This window comes from Onychostruthus taczanowskii, unplaced genomic scaffold, assembly GCF_017590055.1.
Source record: "Onychostruthus taczanowskii isolate IOZ18803 unplaced genomic scaffold, ASM1759005v1 scaffold13, whole genome shotgun sequence".
Classification (NCBI taxonomy): Eukaryota; Metazoa; Chordata; class Aves; order Passeriformes; family Passeridae; genus Onychostruthus; species Onychostruthus taczanowskii.
The window spans coordinates 538,645-559,782 of record NW_024498462.1 but is presented as its reverse complement, the minus strand read 5'-3'; the positions used below and the strand labels follow the sequence as shown (position 1 = coordinate 559,782).

General features: G+C 56.8%; 1 protein-coding gene across 3 annotated transcripts in view; it reads left to right on the top strand.

Moving 5' to 3' along the window:
* MED12 (mediator complex subunit 12) overlaps positions 1-21,138 on the top strand; it is a 77,101-nt gene that overhangs the window by 37,477 nt on the left and 18,486 nt on the right. For all 3 annotated transcript variants that reach the window (XM_041396349.1, XM_041396355.1, XM_041396350.1), the window contains exon 42: positions 19,523-20,261. In XM_041396349.1, the coding sequence (XP_041252283.1) occupies positions 19,523-20,261 (739 nt within the window). The remainder of the gene's footprint in view (positions 1-19,522; positions 20,262-21,138) is intronic.

Here is a 21,138-nt window from a genome sequence, read left to right as displayed (position 1 = left end):
GGGGGCCGTGAGAAGCAGTGCAAGAGCTGGTCACAGCACAGGGCTGTCTGGGGAGCTGTGCTCTGCCTGGCCTGGCTGCGTGCCTTGCAGCTGCTGTGCTGCACATTAGCACTGAGCCGCGGCCGTTTTAAGCAGGTCTGACAGCTTCCAGCCCTTCTGCTCCTTCTCCGAGTCGTGGCTAAACGCTGCTTGTGACAGAGCCAGAGGCAACCGGGGGCATTTTAATACACACTGCCCATTGAGCAATCCACACAGCTGCCCTGCTGCGGCCACCAGTGCAGGGAGGGGATGGTGCGGGGTGTGCCTGAAGGAGATTGCCACACGGGCTGTGCACCCGAGACTGCAACAAATCGCGATGCATTGGGGGGGATGGATGGGCTGAAGGAGGCTCTGCCCTACACACCCACCCCACCCAGCAACCTGGCACAGAGGGTCCCCATGGACCATAGCCTGGGCAGAGGTGGCTTGTCAGGCACTGTCAGAACTGGTGTTGTGCAAGAAAATCGATCACTGCTCAGTCAAGCAACTGAAGCTGGGCGTGGAGCAGCTGTGTGAGTACCCAGCTCTCCTGCAGTGCTGGTGCTGGGAGTGGGCCACGAGGCATCGCTGCAGCCGTGCTGCACGACCCCATCCTGGGCTGGTTTTGTTGGGCAGCGGGACCCAGGGAGCTATGCCTGATACCCTGCCTGCGGCAGGGCAGCTCAGCATCGGTCCAGGGCCCCCTTCAAGATGCTGCTCAGAGCCAATGAGCTCTGGAAAGCACAGGGCAGGGTTGTGCAGCCATCCCAGGCAGTGCTGGACCATGTTGCTTGCTCAATGGCATAGTGGGTGGCAGCTTGCAGCTCACCCTCTATGCATTATATATATATATATATATATATATATAAAAAAAATAGGGTGAGCTATATTGGTATGCCCTATATGCATTGATACATCGTGTGTATAACAGGCCAGCAACAGAATCAGTCAAGCTGCCGACCACCCATAAGTAGTCCCTGGGAGAGGCAGGAGAAGCAGGAAAGCTCTGCAGCAGCAGCTGGAAGGCACCGGGGTGGGTGAAGCCCAGCCTGCACTGGGTGCAGGGATCTCCCTGCCACTGCACATTCACAGATTCAGTGCAGGTGCCGGAGCTGTGTGGGAGAGTTGAAATTAATTGCTGCCCTTCAGATGCTGCCATGCAAACATCTTAAACAGGAAACGGCGCCTGTGCTGTGGAGGCATCGCAGCTGATGCTACCTTGGCAATGGCAGAGGGAGGCAGCAATCAGATACATCCATCAAGACCCAAATCCATGCCCTGCTTCAAATGATTTCTGTAATCCCATCAGGCAAGACTGAAACATTGCTACGGGCAGCGGCAGGCTGTAGGAGAGGCGGCTCCTGCCAGGAGGCCATGAGTGGGAGGGGAAAATACCCCCATGCTGGGAGGGGGAATGACAGAGGTGCTGGCTCTTGCTGCGCGGTGCTGCTGGGAGCCCAAGCCCGGCTGCTGAGACTGAAGCCCGGTGCGTGGCAGGGCTGGGCCGGGCCCCAAGGCTGGGGTGGGGCACCCCAAACCGAGTACCTGCTGAATCCTCCCCAGACCCGCTGGGCACTGCGGAGCCGTACGAGAGGCGGGGACCGCTGGCCTGGCTGTGGGGAAATGTGCCGGGGCTGAAGGGTGCTCCAGCTGCTCTGGGGTGTGCCGGGGCAGCACGGCCCGGGGCCATGCGAGGGTGGAAAGGGACCCTTGCGGAGTGGCTGGGACAGGCTGCAGAGGGGCAGGATTCTGTACGCACAGGACAGTGCAGGATGCCCGGGGCCGTGCCGGGATGTCCCACAGATGGGGTCGTTTACTGGGGTGGTGCGGGGTGCCCCGGGCTGTGCAGGTGTCCCGGTTGGGAAGGTGGGGGTGACCCCCTCCGTCCAGGACCGATAGCAGGGCAGTGCCGGTGCAGTGAGCGGGGCAGGTCTGGGGGGTCTGGGGGGACACCGGGGTGCAGGTGCGGCTGGTGCCGGTACCGGACTGCGCGGCGCTCGGCGGGTGCGGCATCCCCTCAGCGCAGCGAGGGCGGTGCGGGTGCCGGGCCGTGCGGGACGGGGCCCGGCCGGCGCGGCGGCGGGGCCGTGGCATGTCCGATCAGGGCGGTCGCGGTGCCGGTGCCGGTGCCGGGCGGCGGTGCCGGGCGGCGCGGCGGCAGCGAAGGGGTGCTGCGGAGCGGCCCCTCCCCAGCCCGCCTCCGCCGTGCACGGGTGGCCGCCGCTCCGGCCGTGGGGCTCTCGGGGCGCGGGGCGGTCCCGGTTCGGGTCGCGATCCCGGAGCCGGGCGTCGGAGCGGGGCGCGGCGGGGCGGGGGTTAACGGGTGGGGCCGAGCGCGGCGGCGGCGGGTAACGGCGAGGGTTAACGGGGCCGGATGAGCGGCCGCGGCGAGCCGGCGGGTTGCCATGGCGACGTGCTGAAAGGGGGATTGTGCGCCCGCCTCAGCTGCGCGGCCCGCATCCCGGCCCCCGCCCCTCATCCGCCGGGCCGCCCGGCACCGCTCGGCCCGGCCCGCCAGACCCAGCACAGAGCGGGCAGCGGGGCTGGAGCGCTTCACTCCAGGGAATTGGGATCCTCCCCGGGGCTGTGGGGTGTCTGTGGTGTGGTGTGGGTACTGGGGGTACTGCTGTAGGTCCTGGGGGTGGGTTATTTGGGGTGCAAGGATGCCTCTGGTGCTGACAGGCATAAGGCTGCTGGTGTGAGCATCCCTGGGTCAAGGGCAGGCAGGAGATCCCCTTGGCTCAGTTTATTTGGCATAGCATTAGGAATGACATTAGCCATTGGGCTCCTGGAGTCAAAGGACATTCCCTGTTTCCCTCTTGGGCCAGGGACTGAGTTGCAGGCAGGCTTGCTGTCAAACAGCTGGCCATACTCATCCCTGAGAAGGGCACCAGGCCAGATGTCCATTCATCCATCTCCTCGTCCGTCCCTGAGTGGGGTGCAGGGGGTGCTGGTGGCCCCAGCCATGTGCGCTGTGGCTGGAGCTGGCAGCGTTCACCTGAGCTTGACTCCGTCGTGCTGGAAGCAAGGAGCAGGACAGGGTGGGGGGTGCTGGTCAGTTCTGGGGTCTGTCTGCATCTGGTGCTGTCAGCAGCAAAGCAGAGAAATGGTGAGGGACCTGAGGCTTTGTCCAGCCAGTCAGTTTCTGGACCACACTCTCCCAAATGGTGACACCTCCTTATGCCTCTACCAGCAGCCTTTCCCAAGGCCACAGACCTCCCTTAGGGAGGTGGCTCTGACATGACATCCCTGAAAGGCTGGGATTTTCCTTCCATCCTTTGAGAGTGCCTCGTCTGATGCTGCTGCTGGCTTAGCCCCAGTTGATGGCAGAGTCAGCTCCCCACAAGACCCTGTGCTGGCCATGCTTTGTGTCAGCCTGGTGGGACCTTCCTTCCTCGGCAAACCAGGGTCCTCTCTGGAATTGGGAGCATCTGCCAGCTGGGTAAGGAGTGGATATGTCCTCAGAGAGGGAGCTGCTGGTTGACAAGGCAGGAGTCACTCTTAGCTCTGGGAAATGCCTGTGCCAGGCATGCACCCCAGCACCCATGCCAGCACCTGGTGCAGGGCTGGGCGGGCACCCAGGGTCCCCATTGGAGCCAGACCTCTGCCTGCTCTGCAGGCTGCAGGTGGCCGCCACCAGAGCTGGTGTCTGCAAAATGGTTAAAGGCTGACATTTAGAGGTCACACTTTTAGCACTGTGCATGTGTTTGCTTCATTTGCATTTGCAGTTAGCCGGGCTCGAGGCTTTGCCACTCGCATGTGCAGTTGCCATGGTTACGTGTGCAGTCGGGATGTGGAGTTTGGTTGGACACCTGCAAACACGCAGCTCTCAACCTCCAGAGCACAAGAGAAGCTGCCAAGGTGCAGGGCAGCCCTTGGACAGAGGTGTGAGGGCCCTGCACAGCGCTGGGCTGAGGGAGCTGCAGTGCCCGTCTTGGCAGGGTCTGCATGGTGCTGCCTTGCCCAGCCTCCAATTGCCCACACTCAACAGCAGTGAGCATCTAGAGCAGCCTTGTTAGAGAGGAGGATTGAGCCCGTGCCAAAGGGGTTGCCCTGCCCTTTTCATCTGGGGCTGTTTCTTTTCCAGAGCCCGTGTAGAGGCTTTTGTCCCAAAGGGCTGGAGGGAAGGTGCTCGAGAGCAGGGTGGTGAGGGCAGCCAGAACCTGGGAGTCATGAGTGGAGCTACTGAGCAGGCTGCCCAGGGACAGGGCCTGCCAAAGCTTCAGGAGGCAGCGTGGGAATTGGCAGGGCACTGTGCTGAGGCTCCAGATGTGGTGGCTGGGTCTGTCCTGGCTCTCTGTGGGGGCTGCTCTGAGTGCTCACATCCAGCACAGGCAGGGATTTGTTCCAGGTGTCTTTTGATCAGGATCACGTCCATGTGCAAAAGTGAAGAGATGGTGACTGCCAAAATCCTCTGGCAGGTTCACGCTGGCCTTTGTGTCAAGGGAGGAGGTGTTTTAGGACAGCTGATAAGAGAGGGACCTTGAGGTCATCAAGTCTCTAAGCTCCATCTAAGCAATTCCCAAACAGCATCAGCTCAGCCAGCTCCTAACCCCCCCCAGCCACAGCGAGTCTGCTGCCTCCCAGGCAATTTGCTGCCATCTTCCTGTATCCTTCCTTCTAGAAGCTTTTTCTTTGCAGCAGGCAAGGGAGAAAGGAAGCTCTCTTGGCTGTCCAGGAGCTGCTGGGGCCTCAGACAGAGCAGTGTGGAAGTGTCCATGCTGCACTGGTGGCAGCTGGAGGGATCCAGTAACAGCAGAAGGGTGAAAGGATGGTGGGAAGTGGCAGGGACGGGGACATGGAGCTTGTGTCTGTGCAACAAGTTGTGGAGCTGCAGAGGAGCCTGTGGAATCTCAGAGCAGAGCACAGAGGGGCTGTGTCTGCCATCCCGGGGCTGTGCACCAAGTGCAGAGGGATGGGGCAGGCACAGCTTGGCTCTGTCCTTGGAGCTCCCGGTGCCCCTGGGATGGGAGCTGCCGGCTCCCCGTGGATGCCAGGCAGAGATGGCTCCGCTGGTGGTCTGTGGTTGTTGCTGCCGCTGACGGTGCTTGAAAGGCAGCCAAGGGCGCTGTGGCTCTGGGTCCGCACGGAGGGGAGGCGGGCGCAGGCAGCACAGGGCACTCGGCAGGAGGAGGCGGGGTGGATCCTGGTACCAGGGCACTCGGGGAGAGCTGGGGCTGGGGGCTGAGCTGAGCTGGGTGCTGCTGCATGCAGGACTGAATGCTCTGGTGGTCTCCTACCGTGATTCTCCCCAGAGCTGGGGGCAGGGAGCAGGCTGTGACCAGCACTGTGTGCTGCTGGCCTCAGCAGGATTCTGCTGTGGGTGTGAGGGGAATGAATAAATGGTCCTGCAATTGCCAGAGCTGCCAGTTTGAACCCACATCATTCAGAGCCTGGAGCGAGTCTGACTGCGAGGAAATGGGGATGAAGAGGGAGCAGTGGAAAGACATGGGTGCTTCTGGCTGCAGCTGCTGGGTCCTGTCTGGTTTATGTAGCTCCCAGAAGTTTTCCATGGGTGGGAGGTAACGTGCAGTTTGGAGGCTTGTCTGGGCTCAGTAGTCATGTGGTATTGCAGTCCATGACGAAGCCTGCTCTCCTGCTAAGTCTTGAAGTTGTGTGTGGAAGCTCTGCTCTTGCAGTGTATTCCTTTTGCCGTGTTGTCTGCCTGGCAGCAGGGACAGCACGTGGCAGGGGCTGTCTGTGAGCAAGACTTTTTGCTGGGAGCTCTGTTTGGGATGAGACCACCTTGGCAAGGAGCTCAGAGGATTGTTGGTAAAGAAGCCTTGTTCCTGACACTGCAAAATGCAGAACAGTGGAGTAACATCTGTTATTTTCAAACTGCATCTCAGTGCAAGCATATCCTGTAAGGTGCCTGGCAAGCAGAGTTGAAACTTTGCCTGGTGGCCAGATGCTCTGGCCGTGCCAGCAGAGCAGGTGGCAAAGTTTGGGAAAGGTTGCAGAGAGAGCATGTTGCAGGGCTTGTACAGTGCACGAGCCTTGTTTGGGTCTGGGCCTGGGCTGCTGAGGGCAGGGATGGCTGGGAAAAGTTTGGTCAGGAGGCTTCTGAGATGGGCTTGGGGAGGGGACTGCTGGGAATGCCCTTTTGTGATGATCAGGGGCTGCAGGGACTTGGCCTTCATCAAGCAGTTGGTGCTGCTCTAAAGGAGTGGGAGAAAACTCCCAAATCCATAACGTGGCCAAAATGTCTGCGTGGCACTCCCTGTGGAGGTGGAACTGCCCATGTCCTGCTGCTGGCACCCATTGCTAAAGGAGTTGTGAAGGTGAATGTGTGAGTCCACCTCTTCGTGTCTTTTTTCTGCCCTCACATAACTCCAGGCACCACTGAGCAACTTGAGGACTCGTGGGACAGTGATGGAGGAGAAGGGGACAGGGGTTGCTCTGTGTCTCTGTCTCTAGAGCTGCCCACAGGGAGCTCAGGAGAGATGTGTGGGTGTTGAGATCATTGTGGAGTCAAATGCCTGGAAGTTGAAGCAGAGTTGGTCAGAGGTCTGGTGGCCTCTCTGCAAAAAAAAAAAAAAAAAAAGGCTAAATAAAGCAGGGTTCTTCAGGCTGGAAAAGAAACAACAGAAGATGGATAAGATGTGCCTACAGGAGGCCAGGAGAGAAGCAATAGAGGTTAACTGTGCATTGTTTATTTTCATACAAGTACAAGGTCACATCAAATTAAGCTCTCAGGAGGTGCCAAACAGGAGGAGAGGCATTGCCTCTTGCAGATGTGCTATCAAATCACATAAGTCCTCAGGACAAGGTGTCATGAACAGCAAAACCTTGCATGAGTTTCAGGAGAAATGGGATGATATCAAGAAGGACAAGAGGTTCCCCCAGAACTAATAAATACACTGAGATCCCCCTATGGCACAGCTGCTGAGCTGTGAATTGCTGTGCTTCTGACTGCTTGCAAGTACACAGAGCAAGGTGGACTTTTGCTCTGCTCTGTTATTCTCATAACATTCTTCCCACCAGAGAGTGTGGAGCCAGGAGGGACCACTGGGCTTTGGTGAAGAAGGATGGGTTTATCCCCATCCAGTGCTGTTACTTGGCTTGGCACAGGGTGATAGATGCATCCTGCTTCCTCACTGAGGGCATGGGATGCTTTCCCCACATGGTGGAGGTGCATCTGCTGGGGGATACAGGACCTGTGCTGAGCACCAAGCCTTGGCTTCACAGGACCCTTTGCTGGAGACCTCCAACAGGCTTTTGTCTTCTGATCAGGTACTAATTCAGTTGGTTTGAAAATGAATGGCAATATCTCTCCCTGCCGTGTTCCTGACATGCTGGCACCAGAGCTGGAGTCTCATCTTAGAGCTGTCCCAGTTCCCTGGTACTTGCTGCACATGATAGGCACTGGGGGATCACCAGGGATCTGATCTTCATCTCCCCCTCCTCCAGTGCCCTGTCTCTGCCTGTTCTCATACACATCAGTGTCAGTTGTGTTCCTGGTTTTATCCTCAAATGAGAAAAGACTCATGTCCTGCTACCCATGAGAGTCCAGTTCAGCCTTACCTTGGGGAATGTGGGATGCCAAAAGGCTGTTCCCCAGCTCCTGAGCAGACCAGAGACATGCAAAGGCAACAGGAAGATGTGAGCCTTGGCTTGGGAGTGGTTGGCTTCTTGTGGGAGAAGTGGACTCGGAGAGGAGGACGCAGGCATGAGCTGGGGATCCAGCAGTCCCCAGTGGGTTTTGGCTGGCAGGCAGCAGTATGAGGTCAAGTGAGGTTGTTGCTTAAGAAGAGGATGCTGTTTCTCATCCTTATTAATTCCAGGAGGACTGAGGGAAGTGTCCAGCCAGCAGCACAAAGGTGTCCTTGCAACCACAAACCAAAATTTCCCTTGGATAGCAGCTGTCCTGTGCTTCAAGAAAGAATCAGTCTCTGTTCCTGTCCTGTCTTTTTGGTCTCTGTTGCCACTGGATGAGAACCTGAGATTGCAGATTTGGGCAGGGAGCTGCTGTACTTTGATGCTCACGACTTTAAGAGAAGCCAATTCATTGCCTGCTCTTAGTAACCAAAAACTCCTCCTGTGTCCGCCGGGAGCGATGCTTCCAAGTGGGCATCTGCTGAGGCAGAGCTGTGCTCAGGGAGCTCTGAGGAGCAGCAGGGAGCATGAGAGCTGTCTTGGCACTTGAACTTGACTTTCCTTGGCATTGTTGGTCCTTGCAGCATGCCTGTCTGTCCTGCTTCATTCTGGTCTGCTCCCTCTGGAGAGACAGGGCATCCCCAGGCTGCCTGATTTGCTTCGCTCCAGCTTATTTCTTAACACGAGGTGGTATTTGCAGTAAAACACATTAAAGGATTTTTTGCCAGAGGTTTTAGGCTTTCTGCTTTTTTGTGCTTGAAGATAGAAAATATGGGAGGGTAAATTTACAAGGGAAGATAGAAAATACATTTTGGATTAAATTTGAATGGGTTTCCTTTCTAGCTGCTGGCTTGCCTGACCTACAGTCTCTAGTGAGCCCTGGCTGCATGAGCAGGACTTTGTGGAGCTGCTGTGGCTGCAGGCTCCAGTCCAGGGTGCTTCCATGGTCTTCTGCTTAGTCACGCCAGCTTTGGGTTCGGTTTGGGAACATGAGCAGCTGAGGGCCTTGTTGAGGGCAGGCTCCCCTGCTTGAGGGAGTTCTCCTCTTAGCTGGGTAGAGGCTGTCGTGGCTTGGCTGCGCCATGGCTGCCCGTACCCCTGGGCTCTCTGAGGTCCTTCCGAGGTGACAGACACCACATCTGTGGGGCTGCCAGCTGTGCACACAGCCTGTGCCCGTGGTGGTCCCTGGTTCTGACAACTGTATAAACTCTCGAGGTTGCTTACTGGAGCACATACCAAATCTGTGCGTTTCCAGAATTCCTGGGAAAGCCTGTGGGGTTTCTGGGGAAACCAATAACTCTGGGATGGGCTTTTCTCTCATTCAGCTGCAGATGGGCGGTTTTGGACGCTGTGTCGTGCCAGCAGCACACGGGGGTGGCCCTTGTGTCAGGGGCCCCAGGGCTGCCCTGCCCCGGTGTTGCCGTGAGCCGGTGCCGCCCCGGGAGCCGCTCCCAGCTCCGGCCGCGATCCCGGCGCTCGGCAGCGGGGCGGGCGGGCGGGAAGGCAGATGTGGAGAGCGGGAGGGTGGCTTCTCCAGCACCTGTGCCTTCTTCTGGAGCGTGCCAGTGTGAAATTCAGTTTGCAGATAAGTCGTGGCGGGTGAGGAGCGCAGGCCGCGCTGAGTGCCGGAGCCGGGCGGTGTCGCGGAGCAGCCGGCGTGCCCGGCGTGTCCTGCTGCCAGCGCCTGCGGAGGCTGACGTCAGCCCGGGAGCGGCGGCTGCTGCAGGATGTGCCTGCCTGACGCTGTGTCATGTTGGCTCGGTGTGCGGCCCCGGCTCTGCAGGAGCTCTGCCAGGAGGTGCTGCCCCGGGATGCTGTCCCTTGCCCTGGGATGCTGTCCCTGGGATGCTGTCCCTTGCCCTGGGATGGTGTCGCCTGCCCCGGGATACTGTCCCCTGCCCCGGGATACTGTCCCCTGTCCTCGGATGCTGTCCCCTGCCCTGCAGGGGCGCAGTGCGTGGTGCAGCTGGGAGGGAAAGGGACCTGGTGGCTCCTGCCACCGACAGCTTGCAGGGTGGTGCTGTGGATGGAGGAGTCCATGGTGCTTCCAGCAGCAATGGCATTTTCCCGCCCCCACATTTGGATCTTTCTGATGATTCCAGGTGAAACCTGCTCGCTGGTGGGAGCAGAGGGAATGTGCATTACAGCATTAGCAGATGCAGCTTGCACTGACCCGTGCTCTGTCCTACCTGTCTTTGCTGCCAGTGGTCACTGCTCCCCATCCCCTGCCCCTGTCCAGGTCTGGGTATCCCACTCCCTGTTTCTCAGAGAGCAGTCCCCTATTGTAGGTGAAGACTCCAGTGCTGTAAGGAGGGAATCATGGTCTCCCAGGCCAGCCACGGAGAGCTGGGATTAATTGTGCCCCCAGGCAAGCTGCAGTGTCATGGAGCAGTGGGTCACTGCTGCTGCCAGTAGGCTCAAAGGGACATTTGCAATATGTTCAGAAAATCACCTCTGGCCTTTGGTCAGGGCCACTCACACTAACATAAAACTCAGCATCTGGAGTGCAGTGGGGTGTGCTGGGGCACGCAGTGGGGCGGTGGGCTGCAGTTCAGCTGGGGCATCTCTCTGGCACAGGACAGGACCTGCAGCTCTCCCAGCCATGGGAAACTCGGGGGCACGGCGTGGCCCAGCCCTGCATCCCAGGCTCTGTGCAGAGCCTGGCTGGTGTTTCCCCTGGCAGTAGGGACTATTGTAACAAGGTGGAGGTGGTGTGGACAATGAGCTCAAACATCTCCTGGGACGGCTTTCCTGGGCAAAGGCCTGCAGTGAGGAAACAATTTGGTGCTGGACTGCAATGCTTGGCCTTTCCTGTGCCCTGAGGGAGCACACATGGCTCTGCTGCCTGCACTGTCACCCTCATGGGTGGCTCTGTTGGGATGGCCCACACCACCCCCTGCACAGGGACGTGCTCTGCCCATTGAGTCATCTTGCTCTTGGTGTTTCATGGTACAAGACAAGGTGGTGGTAACACGTGGTGCACAAAGAGTGTTCTTGTACACTGCCACATAACTTGTAACCTTATCTCTTCACAAGAAAACTTATTATGTCATGTTTTGGCTTCTCTGTAAATGTTAGCTCCTGCTTGTCTCCAGCTATTTCCTTCATCTTTGTTCTTTGTCCTGGGTTTTATTACCTTTATCCCAGATTGCTTCCACGACCTGTTTCACAATTCTGCCCTGCAAAACCTTTCTGAGCTGATAAAAAGTGGACGATGTTAGGGAGAAATGAGTGGTTGGGGCAGATGTTGGTAAAAGAAACACTCCTTTACTGGCTCTGCTGCTGAAACCAGAGGCTCCTAAGCCTCTGTCTGGATTTCAGCCCTTGATTAATGCATTTGGCTTCCTGCTTTGAGTCAGTAAAAATGAAACATTGACAACTTATTTTGGATGAAGCTGTTCCCATTCAGAACATTCTTGGATTTTGTTGCCCACCCTCCCTAATCACATTTGCAGGAAGTCCATGTATTTTAAGCTGCAGTCGGTTCCTCTCTGCCCAGCCCACCTCCTGACACTTACAGAGCCTCCCTCAGTCCACGCTAGTCCATGGAAAGCATTGGCTGTGCTCACACTAGCCCTGCCTGCAGCCACTGATGCTTTCTGAGCTTTCCTTGGAGCTTGTGTGAGATGTCTTGAGCTGTTCTAGCACAGGTGGTGGTATGAGTAGGACAGTGCAAGTTGCCTATGGCCCATTCCTGTCCTTTATATGGCTGGGTGCCCAGAAATGAGCCTGAGAGGCTGGGGTGTGAGAGAGTTTTGGGCAAGGACATTGTCTCAGCAGCTTGGTTTCATACTTGCCTCCTGGTTTCAGGCATTTCAGAAATGGAGGTGTCACTGAGCCAGCCTCTTTGGGTCACCAAAGTCTCCTTTCTTTATTAGACTTCAAACCTGCTTTTGCTAACATGAGAAATATGAATGTGTTTGGACTTGGACTTTCAGAAGCTTATTGATAAGAGCCTTGTGCTTATGTAATTGTTCCCTAACACAGTTCAGTCATCATGATCTGTGTTAACTTTAAAAATGACCCCTGTTAGCCATGGTAGTTTCCAGGGCAATTATTTAGGAGAGGAAGCATCACTCTGGCAGATGTGAGGGGGATGGTGCTGAGCAGGTGGGATAATGTCAGTGTGTGGCTTCCTGAAGCTGGAGAAGGAAATGAGGGGAATGCTGCTGCTGGAATCAGCTCTGTCTTCGCTGGGTGAGATTTGCACTTGGGCTGTTAGCTGTGGAGTGTTGATCACAGATTTGAGGGAGATTATATTGCCTTAGAGTAGGTGCCTGATGCTTGTTTGTGATGTGTGGGAGAGTGAGCAAGTTGTCTTGGCATGAACTCTGTGCTGGTGCCAAGGGCTTGCTGAAAGCAGATTGTCTGTCAGCTCACTCCTGAGTACTCGTCTGGAAATTCCAGGGTTCTGTGGATGCACTTTGCATTGTCAGCCACCTGCCTGCACAAAGCCAGAGGTGGAGTAATTCTAATATTTATTTGTGAAGCACTGCTTAGAATAGAAAGAATAGACTAGACTAGACTAGACTAGACTAGAATAATTTCAGTTGGAAGGGACCTACAATAATCATCCAGCCAACTGCCTGGCCCACTCAGGGCTGACCCAAAATTAAGGCATGTGGTTACAGGCGTTGTTCAAATGCCTCTTAAAGACTGACATGCTTGAGGCATCGACCACCTCTCTGGGAAGCCTGTTCCAGTGTTTGACCACCCTCTGGCTGAACAAATGCTTCCCAAGGCCCAGCGCAAACCTTCCCCGGCGCAGCTTTGAGCCGTTCCCTCCTGTGCTGTGGCTGCACCAGGGAGGAGAGCTCGGCACCTCGCTCTGCCCTTCCCTGCTCGGCCGCTGTCGGGAGCCCGGGGCTCTGCGCTGCGCTGCTCCCGGCGCTGCGGGCCGGGCCGGGCCGGGCCGGGCCGGGCGGTGCTGACGGGACAGCTCCGCGGCTGCGGGGAGCCCTCGGCCCCGCTCGGGGCTCCGGTTCCGCCTTGCCGTCCCTCCTCACCGGGACACGGCGATGCACGTCCCGATCCTCCGGGCTGAGTCAGGCTCTTCCGTGGCTGCTCGGGCTGGGGGCGAGTGCGGGTTCGGTGTGCTCGGACAGTGCTTCTCCTTAAGCTCTGCCCCTGCGGGGGAGTGTTTGTGCCTTGGAACTGCAAACAGCAAGGTGAGGGAGAGAGAAACTGCGGCTGTGTCTTCATGCTGCGTTCAGGAAAGCCATAATGTGAGATAATCCAGATTATTTCTATCCAGAACGTGGCAGTAAATAGCCTGCTTCCAGCAGCTGTCCCTGAGCCATGTGGGAACCCGCCAGTCCACCGAGAGGCTGCTGCCACTGCCCTCCTCCTGTCCTGGCAGAGCCTTGTGCTCACACAGCAGCTGTGGGCTGTGCCATGTGGCCCTGTCTCAGCTTTCCACCAGGCTCCTGGGAAGCAATGATGGGAAGGTCATCCAAAATCTAGACTAACTCAAGGTGAGCATGTAGCCCACTCCAAAAAACTCCAGGCTTTCAAGCACAGTTGTCCTTGGATCCTCTATAGTCGTCACCTTCTTCTTGCATCAGCAGTATTGGGTGCTGACCCCAACACTGTCCCTGCTGCAGTGCTCACAGGCTGTCCTTCAGCAGCATCACCAGTCACAGCTCAGTGACACCGAGAAACCTCCTGCATTTTTGGAGCTCTTGATGCTAAACAAGAGTTGGAAATGATCCAGGTTATCTCACCTGCTGGGTAGCATATCTTCTGGAGCAGGGCATCGAGCAGTGTGCTGACATTCAACACCAGAAATGTCTGGAAAGGCTGAAATGTGGGCAAGGGAAAGGTCTGCTTTGCCCCCGGTGTCCTTCCCAAGGCAGGCTTGGCTCCTTCATGAAGAACTCATGAAAGGCTCTGGAGCAAATGGTGACAGCCATATTGCAGCGGGAGGCCTTTGGCACCACAGCAGAAGTGGCTCTTGAAATTGTCTGTTTCTAGGGATTTTGAGTAACATTCTTCTGTTATGAATGGAAGCTCTCGAGGATCTTGGCATGTGTCTGGGAGTTGTCAAAGAGCTTCTGTCCCACATATGTTCTCGCAGCGTTGAGGAACTCAACTGACACTTCTCACGTGGTCCCTCAGCCTCTCCCCAGGGCAAAGGATGTGCAGTGGAGTGTCTCACAGGCTGCTGACGTTCAGCTTAAAATACTGGTGGTGCTGTGGGTAGGAGCCAGGAAAGGCAAGGCATGGGGACATATCTTGATGCAAACGAGGGTGAGGTTTGTAACTTTTCATTCTGTCCCATTGGGGTGACTGTGCTGCAGATGTGCCTCAGGAGGAGAGTGAGCTGGGGAGCACTGGACTCTGGGAGAGGCCTCTGCACAGTGGAGAGTGGATGTTTTGGGCTCCATGGTGCTGGGAAGCCTCCTGGGTGCTCTGCTCTGCAGCCTAAATGCTGAAGGGTTCGTGGCAGGGTGGCTGTGTGTGCCCAGGTGGTGACAAATGCTGAATGAATGAGGGCAGGGGCAGAGCTGCCAGCCAGGGCAGTGAGAAGTGTGGGAGACTGGGCTGGAGGGGCTGCTGGGAATCACTGCTCCATCCATCTGCCAGGAAGCATCATTTGCACATAGCCACGGAGTGCTTTAAATTTACTTAACTTTTCTTTCTTCATATGGATGTGTCTCCTACCTAGCACAAAAGGGCAAAGTGTTCTGAACTTTTTTGCAGTGGCCTTTGCATGTTATAAAACTGTGCCCTGTGACTTTTCTTGTCTAGACTAATCCCAATCTTCCAGACGTTTCTCCAAAGCTTTTGGATGATCTTGCTGGTCTCCCATGGCCTCTCTCTGTTAGTCCAAATCTTTTGGGGGATGAATTGGTTCTCTGGACAACAGTAAAATTGCTTGGTGTGTCTTTATGAGCTAAAAGGAGAGTAATTACTTCATGTGCAAGCTGGCCTTTCACACTTCCTCCTGTAGTTGCCTTTTTTTGTGGCAATGATATGCTGGCTCACGTTCAGTTTGTACTCACCTGTAGCCCTCATGACCCTTGTGGCAGAACTGCTGCTGTCTCTTCTTCCCTGGCCACTTTGTGCAGTTTTTTGCCTCCCAGTGCCTTACAGTCCTGCCCATCATCTCTCAGCCCTTTTCCCAGTCTGTCAGGAGCATTCCAACTCCCATCCTGGCCTCTGAAGTGCTGGGGTGTCACGTGCAGGTTTTGAAACGTACTCTGTTCTGTCATTTAGGTCATTCATGGAAAAGCAGAGCAACAGCAGCAGCAGGGCAGACCTTTCTGAAACCCTACATGTCCCTTTCAGTGTAACTGTGAGCCATCTATCACTGTTCACCAGCTCTGTGATGGACCTGGGAAATGCCCCACAGTGCTGTGGGACCAGGAAATGTCTGCCTGTGGCCTGGAGGGGTAACCTGGGATGAGACCTGCAGGCTTTGGGATGCTCTTGGAGGACTGCTGGGACACAGGTCCAGCTGTGCTGCAGCTTCTCTGCTCCCCAGGGCTTCCTGTGGGCTTTCTGCAGTATTGTAGGCTGGGGGGGGAGCTGGGATTTCTGCCCAGCAGAGAAGATGCCAGGTGGGGAGTGGGTCTGGCAGGTGCTGAGCCACAGAGCCGAGCACCAGCCTGACCTCTGGAGCACAGGCTGCTGGAAAGGTTTGGAGCTCAGGTGGAGAAGAGAAGGCAGAAGTTTCTCATGCTGCTTGCTGGGTGCATGTTTGTTCTGGGGTGCACGGGCTGGCCCCCAGCAAAGTACAGCGGGGTCAGATGGAGAGCAGAGCTGCACAGGGCACAGTGGCTGGAAGGTGCAGTGGGATATCCTGTCTGCTCGCTGTTGGAAGGAGATCATCCATCCGTGCCAGCTGGGTGCTTTGAGGTCTCCATCTGTCCTGGCTCTGAACCTCGTGGGACACAGAGCCACAGCATGAGTGTGATGAGCTGGGGCTCGGTGCTCCAGGGCAGGAGGCTGGGCCCCGTGAAGGGTCCAATACGAGAGCGGGCTGGCTGCTGGCATCTCCTCGGCCGCCTGCCAGGGGAGGTGTGGATCCGGCTTGTCTGGCTGGTGTCGAGATGCCTGAATATGCATCTGCCAGAGAGGCTTCCAGAGGATCCCACCCGCCCAGGTTTCCATGGAGAGCGTCTCTTTGTTGAGGAGGAAGCGTCTGGCAGACAGTGTGGCCGTGGAAATACCTATAGAGCATTTGTTTTGCAAAGCACATGAATAACATCCCCAGCAGCTAGCAGCCTCACTTCCTCTGCTCACCCACCAGCGGCCTGGCAGAGCGACCTGGGATGCCTGCGGTGTCTTTGTGCTCCCAGTTTCTCCCTGCGTGCTTGTGAGCATTCCCAGTTTGGCTGTGTCTGCCCAGCCCGGTTTCATTTCTGGCTGGCAGGCACAGCTCCTGGCAGGCAGCAGCCCATCTTCGCTGGGGACACGTTTGGCTTCCCTGCTGGAGGCAGCAGTGAGAGCGCTGTAGGCGGCAAAACTGGGAAAGTTTTGCTCCCACCTCCCATGGGATGTGAAGGGAATTGCTTCCCTGAACGAAATGTCCTTTCTCTGGTCTCTCAGTTCTTTCTCATGCTTTGAAAGACCAAGAAGCTTAAGAGCTGTTGAGGCAGCAGGCAGCAATGCAAGGCACATGCAGCAACCCACAGTGGAAGGGATTAAGCTTGGGTTTTTATGGCACTCTGTCAGCATTAAATTAAGGCTAAATTCCCATCCTAAATGTTATGTTAACATGAAGTTACATCAGAAAGCACAGAGCACAGAACAGCAATATGATGGTATCAGATGTGTTACAGGGGTATTGTAATTGTCCCAAATCAGGCATTTGAAACCCAGGGAATTTCAGATGTAGGGTTTGCATCGTCTTTCGGGTTTGTAATTGAAAAAAAATCCAAACATAGGAAGGCTTAGGAGCATGTCACTGAGATTGTTTGGGTGCCTTTATTCTGTGCTGCAGGGACATGTGCAGATGGAGGCAAAGAGTCTTTAAAAAATGATGGAACCAAATGTGGAATTACAAATGTTAAAACACCATGAGCTGTGTTTGAGTGTTAAGGCTTTTTGGCTCTCCAGAGTAACATTAGGGCTGCTGGGCCTTGACTGTGCATCTCCATATCTGGACATATTTGGCTATCACTTTTGGAACTCACCTCTGTGCCTCATGCTTTGTAAAGCTCGTAACTGGGGACAGTTTCAAGTCCCGTAGCATCATTTTGTTTAAGTTAAGAATGTGAACTTAATTCTATCTTAGCTTAGGGGTTTTTTTATCTTCAGATTCCCTTGTTTTTTCAGATATGGATGAGGATTAAACAAAAACCCAGAGGAATATCATCATAGCATAATTCTGAGGAGCTGTAGCAAGAAGCAGTTTTTTGGCTGTGATTTGTAAAAAGAGGTTCCTCATTGTGTCAGGACAGGATGGTTGCAGTGGGCATGCGGAAGCTCCAGGGGTGCAAAGTGGGTTGTGAATTCAGCCCTGTGGCTGGTGTGCACAGCCCAGCTGGGCAGCTGTGCGGTGGCACTGCCTGGTGCCGTGAAATCGCTTTCCTGGAGGAGTTGTGGAGCAGCAGTGCCCATGGCAGCGTGTGGCTGCAGCCATGAGGAAGCTCTGGAGCTGGGAAATCAGCCCCTGGCAGGGCTGTGGTGCTCCTGCAGACAGAAAATGATGACAGATCAGTTGAAATGGCTCTGCAGGGAGCACTGGATGCACTATCATAAAGACTGGAAGCTGCCTGTAGCTTCCAGTCATACAAATTAGATATGACAATCATTAATAATTAGTTTTATCCTAACCTGTGGTACCTGAAGGAACCTAAGCAGAAGATTTACACTAGGCAGTTTGCCTTCCAGCAACGTCAGGCACAGTGATGGGTCTGAAGCACCTCTGAGATCCTGCTTGGGAACGCACTTTTGGGGGGTCCCAGGCCAGCACTACACCCCTGGGATGTCGCTGTTGGGCAAAGGTCAGTTCTCTGCTGAAAGAGGAGCATTGCAGCAAGGAATGTGAGATGAATGATGGTTTTCTTCCAGAGCTGCAGGCAGAACAGGGCAGCCAAGGCACTGTGCTGCAGAGCAGCTCCAGCAGTGCTGGGCACAACTGAGCTTGGGGTGCCTCAGCTGTTTTTCTGGCCCTTGACTCAGCTTTTATTTCTTAGGCTTTGGCATCTGTTTGGGGGATAAGGCAGCAGTGTCGTGCTCCTGCTGGTGTGTTTCTGTGGCCGCCTGGTGGGGCAGGAGGAGGTGAAGGGGAGTGATGTGCAGAGATGTATTGCCCTCCTTGTCTGGCATTACCTGCATTCCCTTGGCAGGCTCTGGAGAGGTGCCTGCATGCCCAGCCCTGCGAGGCCTTGCTGCTTGGGTGGGCTGAATGCAGTAACATGATTTTCTGAGATGAGTGTTTCTATTTACTGTGTTACCCTGATTTCTGAGGCTGCCAAGTTCTTTGGGTGTATCAGGAGGGCAGGCACAGCATGGGCCCATTCCCTTAATGACCAGCTGTGAGTTGCCTGCACATGTGCAGTACAGATTTGAGACACCTTCTGTGGGGGTTTTTGGTTGTGTTTTGTTTGGGTGGGATTTTTTGTAGGTTTCTGTTTGTCTGTCAGGGAGATTTGGGGTTTTTTGGGGTTTTTTGTGGGTTTTTTTTGGTGACGGTGGGGTTTTTTTCCTGCGGATTTTCCTCATTGGATGAGGTGTTCTCTATTTGTGGAATCCCTGCCCAACTGAACCTCCACCAGAGCTGCAAACTCCCATCTGCATACAACCCTTATTTTGTGCTCCAATAATTTCTAGGCAACTCTGCTCCCCTCTGAGCCTGGGAGAGATCTGCCGGGTGGGCATGTCAGGATGCCCTGGGGCAAAGCGGAGGTGCCTCACCACGGCTGCCGCCTCTCCCACGGTGGGGACGTGTGGCTGAGACAGGACGAGTGAGCATCCCCCGAGCCACCGCCGCCTTTCCGCGGGGACCCGGCTGACGATCCGCCCGCCGAGGAGCGGAGCCGGCGGCTGCCGCTGCGCTGGCCCGGCCGGGGCGGGGGAGCACCGGGCGGGTGCGGCCCCGCGGCTCCCGGTGCCCGGCTCCCCCGGGAGCAGCGGGGCCGGCGGGGGGAGCCCGGGCGGGGGGCACTTACATAAGCCCTGGATGCGCCAGGCGGTGCTGGAAGGTGAAGGGCAGATGATGCACAGAGCCTCCAGCGAGGGCCGCCTGGCACAGGAGCTCTGCTCGCTGACACATCGCGGCTCCCCGTGTGCCGAGCGCTCCCTTCCCCGCGGGGCTGCCGCAGCTGCTGCTCCTGCTGCTGCCAGCCCGGGCGGGACGTGGAGCGCAGCTCTGCCCCCGGGCTCGCCGGGGCGGCAGCGGCTGGGAGGGAGCCGGGTCCTGCCTGCGGTCTCCCTGCTTTGGCCGGTGGAGGGGAAAGCTGATGGGGACCGTGCTGGTGGGCGGGATGGGCGCCTGGCTAGGACGCGTGGGGCCAGTTTGCCGGTGTATGCTGCCCCGAACAGGGGAGCAGTGCTGTGCTGAAGCCCAAGCACGGAGCACAGGCAGCTCGGGCTCAGCCAGGAGAGGAGAGGTGCCAGTGGGTCTTGTGCAGGGGCTGTGCTTGGCGCCAGTGGTGTCCAACGGGCTCCTTATGGGGAGGGACACAGCACTGTCTGCTTATCCTGGCACCCATACCCTGGGCAGCCCCCGAGCACTGGGACAGGCTCTGCAGGCATGGGCAGACAGTGTGTGTGTCCGCACATGCTCTGCTTGTTCTGCCCGCTTCTGCCTGCTCCCAGAGCCACCTGCCCGGCTGGTGGCAGAGCCAATGAGCACCCATGGGTGGGAGGCTCAGCCAGAGATCCTGGCTCCTCTGCACTGCAGGTCTTCAACTCTTCCAGAGCAAGTCTGCTGTTAATTCCCTCCATCTCTCCACAGTATCAGCAGTCACCTCCGGGCTGGGCCGCTGGCAGGCAGGCAGCAGCAGGCAGCTGGGAGGCTGTGAGGAGCTGGTGCCACATCTCCCTGCGTCCCGACTCACCCAGCAGAAGGTGTGGCTGGGCTGCACACCCCTGCCTCCTGTCTCTTCTGCTCCGTCTGTTCCTGGTGGGCAAATCGGAGGCTTGGTGTGATGGGGCTGCTCTGAGACCTCGTCCCAGGAGCTTCAGGCCTGGATGTTGGTGCTGTTTCTCCCAGACAATGTGGCTGATACTCTGGAGAAGCCCTCTCTTCCCCCCTGTTCTCCAAGTGCCTGAGCTGGTGGCCAGCTGGGACCTGCGTCTCACCCTCTGGGTCCTGAGCTTTGCCTCGATGGTTGTGCAGATGGAGGGCCAGGTCTACTCGCCCACTGTCAACACGCACTATGGGAAGTTACGAGGGGTGCGCGTGCCGTTGCCCAGTGAGATCCTGGGGCCCGTGGACCAGTACCTGGGGGTTCCTTATGCCGCTCCCCCCGTCGGGGAGAAGAGATTCATGCCCCCCGAGCCACCACCATCCTGGTCGGGCATCAGGAACGCTACCCACTTCTCACCAGTCTGCCCCCAGAACATCCACAACGCCGTTCCCGAGATCATGCTGCCCATCTGGTTTACCTCCAATTTGGATATCGTGGCCACGTACATCCAGGACCCCAACGAGGACTGTCTGTACCTCAACATCTACATCCCCACGGAGGATGGTGAGTCCCCACTGGGGTGACCACAGGAGAGCGAGGTGGGGGTCACTCCACCCCTCCCCAGCAGTGGTTGGTCTCACCTGGGTGTTGTGTTTGAAGCATGTGGTTGTGGACCCTGCAGCATGCTGTCTGTTTGTGGAAAGCTTTCTCTGGCCACGCAGCTTGCCCTCTTGCCCTCAGCTGCCATCTCTGTCTCGCGTGCTCCTGCTCCTCCACGCCTCCCGGTCCCACCTCTCCACCTCCATGGCATCGTCATGGGTTCCTCTCTTGTATTGCTAAATCTGAATCCGACTCTCTGACCGCAGATCCACAGAGTGACAAGCTGATTTGTGCTCCCCACAGGCGCCGAGTGCCAGGTTCTGTCTTGAGTTGGTTCGAGTTCGTCCTTCCTCCCTGCTTCCCACCCTCCCCAGGTCCATGCGCTAGTTGTGGGCGTGGGCTGCGGCTGGGAGGAACACTCTCTGCCTCTCCCTGGGAAGATGCTCCGGCAAGAAAGGGACCACAGAGCCCTTTTCTGGGCCCTGGTACGGATGGGAGGTTGGGGTGCACCGGCAGACACATCGCTTGGCTGCTCCTCCGTCCGCCGGAGGGACAGCGGCAGAGCGATGAGCCTGGCGTGCTGGGGACGCACGGGGCACGGTCCTGTTGGGGTGAGGCTGAGCGGCGCTGGGTGCCTCCTCGTCTAACCTTTTCCTTTGTAGGGGACCCCACCTGAACTGTAAGTAGAGGGCAGAGGAGGCAGCGCCTGCCCGCACGCCCGCCCCAGCCTCACCGCAACAGGAGCCCCCAGGGATTTTCAGCGGGCCGGAAAGGACCCGCAGCGGGTCTGCTGCACACAGCAGAGCAGCCTGGCGGGTCAGTGGCTTCTCCCAGGCTGCCT